We start from the raw sequence: 13655 nt of genomic DNA, 5'->3' as shown, positions 1-13655 counted from the left end.
AAATGAACCCTTGGATGCATCCTTCACTCAGCTAGCAATTAAAAAAAAAAAGTTATCTTTGGATGATATTGCTCAGGTAAAATTTCTATTTGATGGATGGCTATTTTTGCAACATTAGATGTGAGATAGAAGATAGCATTACTGACTAGACTCTGCCTAAGTGATTTTGAGATTAACATAGCTGTATTGTTCTTTACAAATGGATCATGAAGATAGTGCTGTTATTTCTCATCATTATTTATATATACAATATAGCAAATTCACACTTTGTTCATAAGCACAGCCATGCTGAGTTTTCAATGCCTTCAGGCTTCAGTCTTCCAACTATTAGAAAAACAAGGTGTCAGAAAGAAAAAATTATTTTTCATAAAGAAATTAAAGAGTGCCAGTATAGTTGTCTGCGTTAGTGCTACACAGCATCACAGGGCAACATCTGTCTATAACTTCCATTGGATCATGCTGTAGCACAGAATCACAGAATCAGAAAATCACAGAATCACAGAATTGTAGGTTGGAAGGGACCTCCAGAGATCATCGAGTCCAACCCCCCGCCAAAGCACGTTCCCGACACCAGGTTGCACAAGTAGGTGTCCAGGCAGGTCTTGAATATCTCCAGAGAAGGAAAATCCACAACCCCCCTGGGCAGCCTGTTCCGTGTGGAACTCCCAATGCTCCAGCACATAGACAGAGCTGTGCAAACAGCTGATTTTTCAGTGACCAAAGTATCGAACCAAAGTGTTGAATCAAAGTATTGAAGAAAGTCTGATTAAGTTGATCCACAACCAAAAATAACAGGAAATAACAGCCTGAACTTCTGCATCTAAATTAAAAATAGGAAAAAAATGTTTCTGTTCATGCAACATATTTTATGTCAGATGCTTATAATAGAAGTAAAGGAACCAAAGATCTGGAGATAAAGCTAAAAATTTCAGCAAAGAAATAAGCTAAAAACTTCAACAAAGATTCTAGGAGTGAAACAGAGATCTCCTGAATAGCAACTCAATAGCCTACCACAACATTCCAGTTTGATTTCTACTGCGTATCTTAATGGCAGCACAGTAAGGGCTACTAAGGATATGGGCTTTCATCATGACAGTGTTTTCAGTGCCAGAAAAGTTTTGGTTCACTAGTTTGTTGCAAAAATGTTGTGATAATATACTGCATATGATGCGTATAATGAGTAAATAGTAACTGTTGGTAGCCATACACGTCTAATGTCAGTCTTAGCATCTGTCACTATGGAAGTTTTCTTGCCATAACAGCAATTTCACTGGTTCACCAGATATAGGCACTAACATGTGCCACACTGAGTTTCAGAAAGTATGAAAAATTATTAATGTACTAGATATACAGAAAATGAAAGATGAGGTCTAGCATCTAAATAATTGTTAGTTTCCTATTGACAGTAGAGGTAAGTGCAGCAGCAGGGAAGCTAGGCAGCTTTTAAAGTTCCACTCATGGCTGGAAATGCCTTGAGGACAGGTAATGAGATCTTTGCTCTTAGATTGCTCCAGCTCTCTTGATGTTTCTATCTAATTAGCTTGGCTTTTATTACTTACCATACACCAATGGGCTCATGATTTAGTGAAGTAATTATTCAACAGAACAATTATTCAATTACTGAACATGAATATGAATAGGTGAATAATACCAATAGTTTAACCTTATATATTTCAGTTTGTATACTTCTTCAAACTGTCTCTGTTCAAAAACATTTTTACTTATAAAGTTTCTAAAATAGCAAAATATAAATGCACTGACTTCAAATAGAAATTACTCGTAATGATACAACTGCAGAAGTTAAAACAACTACTGCTTCTATAAAAGTCAGGAACCCAAGATATATTTGAAAGCTACATAAAGATCAGGTCACCTAGGCTTACTGAAATACTTCTTACCATGCTCTCCAGAGCAATAAAACAAGCATAAAATTGGGTAAAAGACACCTTCCAAAGGAACAGAAAACAAACCATTGCTTGTGCTTCCTACTTATTCTCTTCCTATAGACATCTCAAATTTTCACTTTTTAAGGCCTTATTAGTTTTGTTGTAGTTTTATCATGGACATTTTAGGTCTCTAAATTCTAAAGATACCTGTTGGACGTACTAATAAATAATAACAGATACCATGTAAGTTATTTTTAAAACAGAACACATCCCTTTTATTTAACTACTTTTTTTTTTTGATAAGACAAATCAACTATTTCCTCTTCTTAAAGTCTTAAATATTCAAGATCATTTTTAAATCTCTATCCTGTTACTTTTACTATTTGGTTGCTATGCTAGACAGCATAATTCTTCTGCCATAATTAACTAGCTTCAATGATGGAACTGTGTGTGACGGATATGCAGAGTTCCTTTCCCACTGAGGACTGCTTGAATTCCACAGGGAAATGTGAACAGATAGGCTATTTTCAACTAAAGATAGCAACTTAGCAAATAACAATGCCATGTTGTCATTTTGATGTGAAAGGTAGCAGGGTGTTATTGTGATCAGTATTATCTTAAATAATACTGCTGCTTTCAAGTTAGCTTTACAGTCAAAAATATGTAAATATTTAATTTTTTTCTAAGCAAACACAAACCAGTTCCTTGAGTGGAAACAGAACATGTCTGAATTGAATGTACTCCTGAGTTAAAATGATGGTTTCTTTCACAGGAAAAACATATCAAAAGAGATGTATCCAATTGAACTTCAGTCTTGACAGATGTAGATAAATAGGAGTTAAAATACAGGGCTAGTGGTTGTCACTGGAAACATAACACAGAATTTAGGCCACGATGTATTATAAATTTAGCACATTTTTAACTGCAATACCTAGATTTGAAAAATTGCTCCAACCAAATATAACACCTCTTTAGAGTCTTCCCTGTTTCGCAGCACTGACTAACTTCAACTGTTGGCCTTCAGCTGTAAATGCTGAGATAAAGGAATCAGATCCATGCACCAGAAAACTGTATTCTGCATTCTGGACCCCCTACCTGAACTTTTTACCAACATGTAATCCTGCAGACAATCCAGATGCATGAGGCTGATCCATTACTCCTGTAATAAAAAGTGCAATGAGGTCAACATGGATTTCTTGTCTATTTCTCTACTTTTCTTTCTTATTTACCATTCACTACTTGTTTTCCCCTTTCGCTCACCCATATTGGTTTTCCAAAGTTTTGCAGAGATTTTGCATGAGCACAGCAACCAGCATCTGACCCCAGACATCAAATTAAATTAGGAGGGTAGATTTACTTCTCTCAGATGAGTCACATTCTACTTCCAGTAAGATTCTGCATCTAAACCTTGAGATAAGTCTGCTGTGCAGTAAGTAAATCGTCTCAGCGCAGTTTAGCTGCTGCTTATGTGATAGGGGAAAGAAAGCAGGCAGTCACTTCTAGAAGGACTCAAGTAAACACCCTGTTACATTCCCAAAGAACACAAGCTGTTTCCTGCTTCCTTCCACTGTCTCTCTTCTCCAGGGACTAAAGGACTGTCAGTTCTTCCAACCCAGCAGAGAACACAAATGTGGCTCTACTGGAGACTGCAAAGGAGGGAGGGAGAGCAGCTTTGTGACTTCTCTGCTTCTCTCTCAGCCCTACTTTGTCCTCCACCCAGACACAAAGTGAACCCTAAGCAGTTACATGTCTGGACTTAAAGATTACAAGACGGAAAGCAAATTGCTCCTTTTATTCTCCTTCTATATATGGAACTCCCATCACTTTCCATGGGTGCTCCTTTTATAGACTGACAAACATCAGGTCAGAGGAGATGGAAGGGCTTTTTACCTGCCAATCCCAGAGTTCAGGATGTGTTGTTTCTCCTGCAGCAGTTGATGACATCCTAACACCTTAGCAGCACTGGAGCTGCATTCCTACGCTGTAACAGGGGAAGCAGGACCAAAGGCCTGAACTAAGGTCTTGGCAGGTAAGTGAAGGAACAGCAAGCATCAAACAGCTTTATTTAGAAGTTTACATCTTTGTAATGTTTAAGTCTTAATATGTGCTCTGCTTTACCTGGGAGCTTAGACTGACAATTTTCAAAAAGTAGTTGAGATCACCCATTAACTCTGCCAAATGCTTGAAAACATATTGATAAAACTCAGAAATGCAGAGGTGCTAGAAGAAAAGTCATTTGTACTAAAAATGTCCCAAATTCGGGATTTTTTAGAACGGAGTACAAATTACTCTGATTAATGCAGGAGGGAAAGCTTTTCAGTATCAGTATACTTTTGCATATCTCCACTTAGAATGATTGAGAGCATCACTGTATGATAGAACCTATATATTAAAAATTAGAGCATCCTTGGGTCTGGGAGGGAGGATTTTTTTGCTTGGTTGCTTGTTTTCTTCCAATGGAACACCTGGGGAACACCCAGTGAAAGGAAGTTACCTTCTTACTACTTTCCACTTCTTAAGCTTTATTATTGGAACCAGGGTTCCTATATGAATACTTATGTTATTCAAAATGCACATTATTTCAGTAATCATTAGGGACTATGTTTTTTCTCTGTCAATACCATGGTACAGAACACACATAGAGAGCATTCATAGAAAAGTAAGTGATGCAAATTACCAGCTCAAAATCAACAACAACAAAACAAAAAACACATTAAGGAAGTCTCTCTTCTTGTAACAGACTTGCTTCTAGTAACATGAGGGTAACAGAAGCCTTTCATTTGAAAGGACAGAAACTTTTATATTTTGGAATGAAAAAGAAATTTGAATTAGATGAAATTGTAAGGAGATGCTACATGTTAAGTTCTGTATCCAAGCCATCTACTGACTCCATATCCAAGAGACAAAAAAGGGAATGTTCATAAAGAACCAACAGCCATCTAGAACTGGTGGAATACCAGTATCTCATCAGTTCAGATATTCTTATCCCCATTATCCTTATTGTTACTAACATTATTCATGATTTACTAAGTAAACTCACTCCAAACGTGACCTCTGATTTTTTTGACCAACTTTCAGTGGATAAACTGTCAGTTTAAAAAAATCATACATGCTAATAACACATGTTAATTAATATTCGCCGTTATTACAGGAAAAAATTGTTATCGAAAAATTTCTCTCCAAATTCTGGGTATAAATTTTAGGGGTAACAGTGAAAAATTACACTTGAAATACGTTTATAGCTTTTGAAAGTTTGCATTATTGTAGTCATTGTTTTAAACTAACATTCTCTAGACAAAATAAAGTGTTGTACTACATTGCAGCCTCACTGTTAGGAATGAAGATAGAGGAGACAATGCAGGAAGGCCAACACATACAACCAAAATGGAAAGCATCCAAGTCATAGAAGAATGGTAAGTCAGAGAAACTTTGTTCAGTTAATTTTTTTTTTTTTTAATTTACCTGTAACTAATTCACCTTGGTTTTTTTTAGATTTCTAAAGTGATGCAAGATCAGGTTTGCCATGTAATGCTAACAGTGATATTTAGCCTTACTGACAGTTTCATATTTATGGGTACAAAGCAATGGAGAGGAACAGAAGATGCGTGAAAACAGTTCAATTGATCCATGGGCCTTTGCTGTTTGTGGAATCATTTTCTTCTACTTACCCAGTCAAGAAGGAAAAACAACTTGGGCAAAAGTGTATTTTACAGTCAGATTTTTTAACATGCTTAATTTTTGTACATGAGCTTGGTTTATGGTCTTACGTGTATTGTCTAAGGAAGCACACATCTTGAGAGACAGGCGTACATATACTGAAAGTCTGAGCTTCTGTTTCTGTTTGAAGGTTGTACAAATATTTGTTGTGTTGGGAAAAAAAGCTAAACTTGTGGCTTTAAGTTCTTTAATCCCATAAAAAGTAAATTAAAACTTAATTCAGGAGGATATGATTGAATTTAAAAGCAACACAAACAAAATATCTCAGTACCACCATTATTTTTCGTAGTCAATTTTGAAAGGATAGATAAAAAAGTTCCACAAAATATAAAAGCACTATAGACTTCTCCCCTTACTGACAGAGAACATGTAGTGAACTGATTTGACAGATTTTTTTTTTTTCTTTATATGAGAATGTCTTAATTGTTTATATCCTCCAGTTGTATTACGCTGAACTTTAGTGCAGCTGAGCACCCTGGAATTCAGGTCACCTGCAAAGAATTTACAGAAGCACTCCATCATGATGAATCTGTTTACTTCATGACATTCCCTGCTGGGATTAAATGTTTCACAGATTTTAACTCTGCAGCTTTGTAGCTTTGCTATGCAAAGGAAGTACAAAGCTTTGTGAAAGAGCTCACTAATGGTCCAGATCTTGAATTCTGGGGAGTTTCTCAACATCATTGTTGGTGTTAGGCAGAAGAAAGGAAGACTGAATGGTCTGTCGGTGGAATATTAAGAGTGCAAGGGTGTGGCTTCACATGAAGAAGTCGTGGTTGATTCAAAGCTGTGAATTAACAGCTCCCTGCCTTCAGAGAGAGATTTGCCTTTTGTGCTGTCTCTCTGCTCCCCTTTCTGCCTCCCCACCACTAACTGTACTCCAGCTGGTATTTATCTGAGCTGATTCAGCTCAAGAGAAAGAGGTGGGATAGCAGGTAAAGAGATTGTTTAGGTAAAAATTAATCCTAAATAATTTAATTCACCTCGACCATGATATAAATCTGCATCTTGCATAATTTAAGGTACTTCTGTAATCCAGTGGAGAAACCAGTAACTCTAGATCATAACATAGGCCAGCTGAATTTAGCCTATGGCAAAACCTGTAGTTTCCCATCCATCGCTATCAGATAGCAGTGATCACTTACGGTTAGTGTCACAGTTTGTCTAAACTGGTCAAGTTTACAGGACAATGTACTCTGTGAATCAAACTTCATTTCATGAACAAATGAAATTGGGCAAAATTCAAACAAGGGCCAAGTATCCATTAAAAAGACTAGTCTAACTCATGCAGATGCTGATTCACCACTTCATTCATTAACTCACAAATTCACCAGTTTGCAATTCCATCAACTGGCGTATGCCAGTGAGCAGTAGTTACCTAGGTAGAGTGCTCATGCCTTCTGCTCCATCACTGTGCAGGCATCCCCTAACCTCAGAGTCCAGCTGCTCACAGACCCACTTCAAAGACTCTGGGGGGTAAGGTGATGTGTTTATACCTTGTTTTGTCTACACCAGCTCTTAAGTTAGTGGATTCTGCAGAAACTGCCAGTTATTGTTGCAAAAAATGGAGGAGGTGTGAGCAGAAGGGCGCAATGGCTGCAGAATGGCCCTTGTCTTGTCCTGTCCTTGGTGTCCCATTTTATATGATGTACTCCAATTGTAACTGACTGGTGCTGCTCTCAGCACACATCAGGCCTGTTCTGTGTGTCATGGCTATACTTGAGAAGCAGGTGAGAGAACATCTAGAGATTTAAATATCCTTATCTCAATGCTAACCTCTTCTTTCATGTACCTAGGAACATTTAGATACTGCCCTGGTGCAGTGTTTAGGCTGACTTTGATGTCTAATAAATTCAAGACTTCAACAAAGGAGTTTTCTCCTATTTCCCAAGATCAAGAGAAGTTATTTAGAGATAAGTGAGCCTTAGTTTATCAAATTGGAGATTCTGCTTGATTCTCTTTTTAAACTAGTCTAGTTGTATACCACAAAGCTGTTCTTCACAAATCAGGAAATCAGTTTTAATGAAATGACATGCCTTACTGATGTTTTACATCTTAATAGACGAAACTCTATCTAAATGGCCTTATTCTGTACTTTCTTCATATATTTTCATATTCATCCAACTGCAGTAAAGATATTTTCCAAATTGATAACTAGGCAACATGGATTACTTCTCAGCTCCACCCTTTCCAGCAGGTTCATTTCACTTTCCTCAGAGAGGACTTTACACCATAAAATCTGCATGTTTATAATTTTTGGTTTTGCTGCTTAGTTTAAATGTTAAATCCTTTCTCATTTATTAGATCTTTTAGTCTGCCAAAAAAGTGTCATAAATAGCTTCCTGACACCCACTCTGTCTTGCATGCAGACTATCAGCTGAAAAATGAACTTGAAATTATATGGACAAATGTCACTTATTGTGCAACATGATTACAAAGACAGTGTTAACAGCAGACTGTTAAATTCTTGTGTTGTATTCTGTCAGGAAGGGGAGGATGAGCACTCAGAGTTAAGTGTGAAACCGTGCTTAGCTGTTGTTAAGTAACTTGAGTATGATCTTCTCAGACTTTTCATTTGTACCTTATAGATTAGTGGCAAAAACTGGTCTTCTGTTCACTCACACATCCTGTGCATCCGCTGTTACAAGCTGTAAATGGCCTCCTTCAGAAAATGGGAATAGGGATTTTTTCCCATTTCTTCTCTCTCCAGTTTTGCCAGAAACATCCATCACATCTTGTGCCAGTAGATCATCATTCAGGTCAATAGCACCAGAGAGAATCTTAGCAACCCTTAGGTACAAGCACAGAGAAATATGCTAATTTAAAAGCTCTCTGAATTACTATTTTGTTGGCCCTCATTAGTATGCTCCTGACTGCCAAGAGCCTTTTGTTTTTCTTGTCTTTGCTGAACCAAATTGTGTGGCAGGCAGACATTGGCCAAATCTTATCAGAAGCAGGCAGAGACATCAGGTGTCCCTCAAGCCTGACAAGACAGAGAACCTACTGTCAGCTGCCTGCATTCACATCTCCTTTAATCGCAGGGCAGGAATTCACTTCTGTCATTGGATTTTTCTTTAGTCTGATAGTGAGCAACACAAGTAGAAAACTTGCAGAAAGCCAAGTGCATGTCTCTTAATATTAAAAACATTTAGTGGGCTATTGAGATAATGAATGAGCAAGTGAAGAGTGAACAAATTTCTCCTGTCACTGCGGAAGCCTTGTTGATTCTAGTTTTCACTTTGGACTGAAGTGCAGCAGAAAGGAGAAATTTTGGACAAATGTATGAAAACACTGTTACAAAAATAGAAACATATTTGTAATGATATTTTGCTTTTGCAGCCAAAACCCTACTGCAGATGAAATTTTGTCTTGGGCTCAGAATTTTGACAAGATGATGAAAACACCAGCTGGGAGGAACCTTTTTAGAGAGTTTCTTCGAACAGAGTATAGTGAAGAGAACCTGCTTTTCTGGCTTGCATGTGAAGATCTAAAGAAGGAACAGAACAAGAAAGTTATTGAAGAAAAAGCAAGACTTATATATGAAGATTACATTTCTATACTTTCACCAAAAGAGGTAAAGCCGTAAATGTTTGATTGGCTTCTCTCCTATTCCAAAGCAGACATGCTATAATCTGGATTGCCAGAAGGGGTCGAAAGGTGTGCCTGATCTGTGAGATGAGAGCAATTCTCAGTATAGGAGATTAAATGAGAAAGAGAGGGACGGAACAAGTGCTGACATAAGGGCTGAGCTGTTTAGCATCACTGGCCACAACTCCTCAAAGCTCTCTATACAAGAGGAACGAAAGGGAAATTCCAGAAACAGAAGGGTGAGAAATAGGAATGCTTCTTTAGTAATGCAGCTTGCTTGCCAAAGACATGAAGTACATAATGAAAATGGATTTCTGGAGAAGTGGCGCCAAAATTTTCAGCAACATATGACAAATAAAATAATATTTAACATGGTATTTAAATCATGGAATAGATTCACAATTAGTGCTTGTACAACACAGGGGGATTTAAGTCAGAATAACAACAGATTTATCTGCTGCAACAGCTGTCTGGGGAAAAAAGCAAAATTTGCTTTGGTTATTCCTAGATACAATCAAATAGTCTAAGAATTGTGATCACATATTTCCTCTAGTGAAAGGTGTGATAATATCCAGGAAATTATATACAGTTTTCTTCAGTCCTCCAACTGAAATGATTTTCACCTCGAGTGGAGTAAAAGCATCAAATCACTGTATGGAACAGACAAATATATAAACATACAAAAGACAGATAAATAAATATGCAGGCATGGTAGAAGAGTTTCTCAGGCTATGTCACATACATTTAGCAACTCTTCTTTGTTTCTGTGTGTGTTAATTTATGCTTACTTGTGGACCTTGCTTACTACATTTTGCCTTAGTACTGTTTTTAGTAATAATTTGCAATTTCATCCTTAAGAAGGAAACCCACAGCCATTTAAAACTCCCTTACATTCTCTTGACATAGTGTATGTTTTAACTTTGGAGTGAGATAACTGCCAGTACAGCAAGCTACTGTATTTCTGACAGTATATATGTGTCTCTCTAGTATACATGTATTTATTATATGCTCTGTTGTCTTCCAAAGCCAATAGGAACCAGCTAAGACTAAAGAAGTCTTTTTGGACTTAGGATTTAAGAAAATTGCTCACAAACTTAATTCTCTAGACACGCAAGGATGTCATCAACCCAACTGCCCCCACTGGAAACCATGTGAGGCAAATGAGAACAGTTTGCAATGCTTTAGATCAGAATGGGAGCTTTAAAGTTCTCGTTCATCCCAGCATCCCATTCCAGATGAAACTTTGGCATAGGAGCTGAAATATTCAGCCTTGTTCAGTGATGAAGTCACTGAGGCAGGATGTGCTAAACAAATACCCAAATACCTTGCACACGTCTATGTACCAAGGAGATAACTTTAATAATTGCAATTAGTATTGCCATATGGCTTTAGTGAGTCACCGAAAAACTACAATGTGAATGAAGAGACCCATAATTAATTTGCTTCATTCTATAATGGCAATTAATTTTTACAGTATTCAATGGCAAAGAAACACCACTATCCTGCCAAATGTGAGCTTTCTTGTCCCAGCCATTTTGCTTGGTAATGAGGAATCAATTGGCTAGCTTCATGAACTGGTCTCGCTAAGATAAGTGCCTGCGTGTGCATATGTCAGAGGGAAGCAATTGCTTAAATCTTAATGTGTAATTTCCTCATAACCTAGTTTAAGTCATGGTAGCTTAGTTGATCTGTGCTCAGTATTTCCATAGTAGGTGTTCTATTATTTTACTTAGATGAGAAAAGCCTTGCTGGTCACAGTGCTGGTCCTAGCTACAGCCATTCTGCTTAATCCAGAAAGCACTAATTTTACTGTTTGCAGAGCATCTTCTTACTACATTTTTTTACTACAGCTTAGTAAGCTGTATACCCACTCCAACTTCTAAATGATAATCTAAAATCATCTGTGCATTCATCCCAAGCATAATATGCCATTTTCTGACTAGGAAATTATATTAGAAGTTAAAACTGAAACTTTCTAACAACTTCAGTGTGGACACATGACAACCTGTAAGTATAAATTCCCAGATGAAAAGAAGAGCAAATCTGAAATATCTAATATTAATGGGGAGATTAATTTAAAAAAAAAATCTGGCTAACTTGTGAGTTATGCGTGTAGCAAATGAAAAAAAATGGAAAAAAAATAGTCTGTGACACATTCAGAGGAGAATGCTGAAAAGGAAGCTTCTACGTATTCAAGCACTACTGATCAGAAAAAACAACAGCAACATTTCAGCTCTCCGAACAAGGGTCATTCAACATTCCTTTTGAGAAATATTTCTAAATATGTAAAAAGTAAAACATTTCAATGTATAATTACTTATTTTGGGAAATCCAGGTTACTGCAGAACTTTATTTAGTAGCACTGTATTGTTAAATAGAGGTGTTTCATCTTACAGCTATTAAGATGGATGCGAAGACCAAGTCAAAACTGAAATAAAGTCAATCATCTGAGTTTGAAATCATGTGTGTGCATTTTAGAACAATGGCTCTGAAAGTCAGAACATACCTTGAATAAAGCGATGAACCTGACATGATCTGTGGAACCATATGAAATAAAAAGATTTATACAACCTTTCCAACATTACTGTATAATATCCATCTGTTCTCATCTTCTTCAGGTTAGTCTTGATTCCCGGGTGAGAGAAGTGATCAACAGAAACTTGCTGGATCCCAGTCCTCATATGTATGAAGATGCCCAACTCCAGATATACACCTTAATGCATAGAGACTCTTTCCCAAGGTTCTTGAACTCTCAAATTTATAAGTCTCTTGTTGAAAGTATTACAGGCTCTACTTCTGAAACTTAGTTTTAATTTTCATTTTCAAATAACATAACTTGATTTTTTCGGGGGTGGGCGGGACAGAAGAAAAGTAGTTTATTAACATCTGGAGCTGGGTTCCTGGAGAACTACACTTTAGCTCTACTCAGGCTACTGTGAAGAAAACAAATACATACTATGGTCTCTGTCTACATTTTTACCAAGGTCCTCCTTGCCTGAAATAGCATGGGAGGCAAACAATGGATTTGCCAAAATACATTTGTTTCACAACCCTTTCACTCAACTGCAGTCAAGATTGCAATGATGTATTTGTAGTTTTATGAACAGTCTCCTTGTGTATCCTCACATTGCATGTGCAAGGTAAAACTGCTTCACTTACCACTTAGTTGTTGCAATATTTAATCCAATAACATAAATTATATCTGTATTTAAGAACTTTTTTTGTGCAATACAGTCTAATGGTACATAGAAACAACTGCAGCAAACCAGAAAGAGGCTTGCATTTTTTAACATCACTAACTGAAAAAAGCCAATTTTTAAGGTGTAGCATTACTCAACATGCTCTACTGAGTACAATACACTGACTTTTTGAAGCCAATATTTCTGTATAGAAAAAGAAAGAGCTATTTATCACTGTTTATTTAAAATAAATCAAGTGGAGGATTCCTCTGGTTGTTCACTGCCAAAACTGTGGCATTTTCATTACAGAGTTTGCAATGTCAAAAAAAAAAAAAAAAAAAAAAAAAAGCACAAACCACTAAAAGGGATCCGTATCTGGGTGACACAATCTATGCGCTGATATTGTTTAATTGTTAAAAGAACAAAGATTTTCAATGTACATTTCAGATGTCAGATACTGTAATTGATTTATTAAAGACTGGCTATCCAGTTCTAACACTGTTGTATAATGTTATGTACTTCAGCAAAAAAAAAAAAAAAGAAAAAAGAAAAAAATAAGAAAACAAAAAGAACAAACACAGAAAGCTTGATAATTTAGTTTTTTTTTTTTAATAAAGAAATTTAATAAAAAATTGCCTACATGTAGCATTTTAGAGCATTTTAGAACATATTGATGAATTGCATCTGTCCTGTAAGATTTTTTGTTTGTTTGTTTGTTTTAAAGGCTAAATCCAGTCAAAAAACGTTTTTAAGCAAAGTAATGTTTTACAAGGTGGTGGGTTAAAGAAGACTTAGCTTCTGGCCTCACTGATTTTGAGTAACTCCTTGAGAACAAGGAGTTTGGAGTGTAATATTAAACCAAATTTCAAGGGCTGCTAAATCTGCAGTTCTTACCCAAGCAAAATGCCTACTGAAACTCAATGGGTGTCTTTCCTGGGTAAAGAGTCCTGTACTGAGCCCTAAATGAGAGCTAATGCAGCGCAGTTCTCCAATCACTTTTCTGCCATGGTGGTTTTAGTAGGTGTTTGCTTGGCCTTTTTATCCAAAAACGTCCAATTTTAGGATGCATTTTGATGTTTAAAGAGAGAGTGACTTGGAACTTAAAAAAAAAACCAACATCGTCATACCTACCATATATGAGGCAAATGAGTGTTTGCATCCCTCACAAACTGCTAAAGATAAACCACGAGATTGTTTTGAATGCTAGTTAAATATATATATGTATGTATGTTTGTATATATATATATATATATATTTAACACTGTCAGCTCTGGTCTTGTACTAA

At 36.6% G+C, this 13655-nt stretch overlaps 1 protein-coding gene across 4 annotated transcripts in view; it reads left to right on the top strand.

Annotated features, from left to right (window-relative positions):
• The window catches only part of RGS17 (regulator of G protein signaling 17), a 69877-nt gene extending 56866 nt beyond the window's left edge, over positions 1 to 13011 (top strand). For 3 of the 4 annotated variants that reach the window (XM_090135616.1, XM_090135618.1, XM_031611834.2), the window contains 3 exons: positions 5210 to 5299; positions 8943 to 9177; positions 11810 to 13011. In XM_090135616.1, the coding sequence (XP_089991742.1) occupies positions 5210 to 5299; positions 8943 to 9177; positions 11810 to 11998 (514 nt within the window). In that variant the 3' untranslated portion in view covers positions 11999 to 13011. The remainder of the gene's footprint in view (positions 1 to 5209; positions 5300 to 8942; positions 9178 to 11809) is intronic. The other variant, XM_090135617.1, reaches the window with a different exon arrangement.
• Positions 13012 to 13655: the final 644 nt, after the last annotated feature.

The sequence above is a fragment of the Phasianus colchicus genome, chromosome 2 (genome assembly GCF_987193195.1).
Source record: "Phasianus colchicus chromosome 2, bPhaCol1.hap1.1, whole genome shotgun sequence".
Classification (NCBI taxonomy): Eukaryota; Metazoa; Chordata; class Aves; order Galliformes; family Phasianidae; genus Phasianus; species Phasianus colchicus.
The sequence above is the reverse complement of the archived record's forward strand: the minus strand, read 5'-3'. Positions and strand labels throughout refer to the sequence as shown.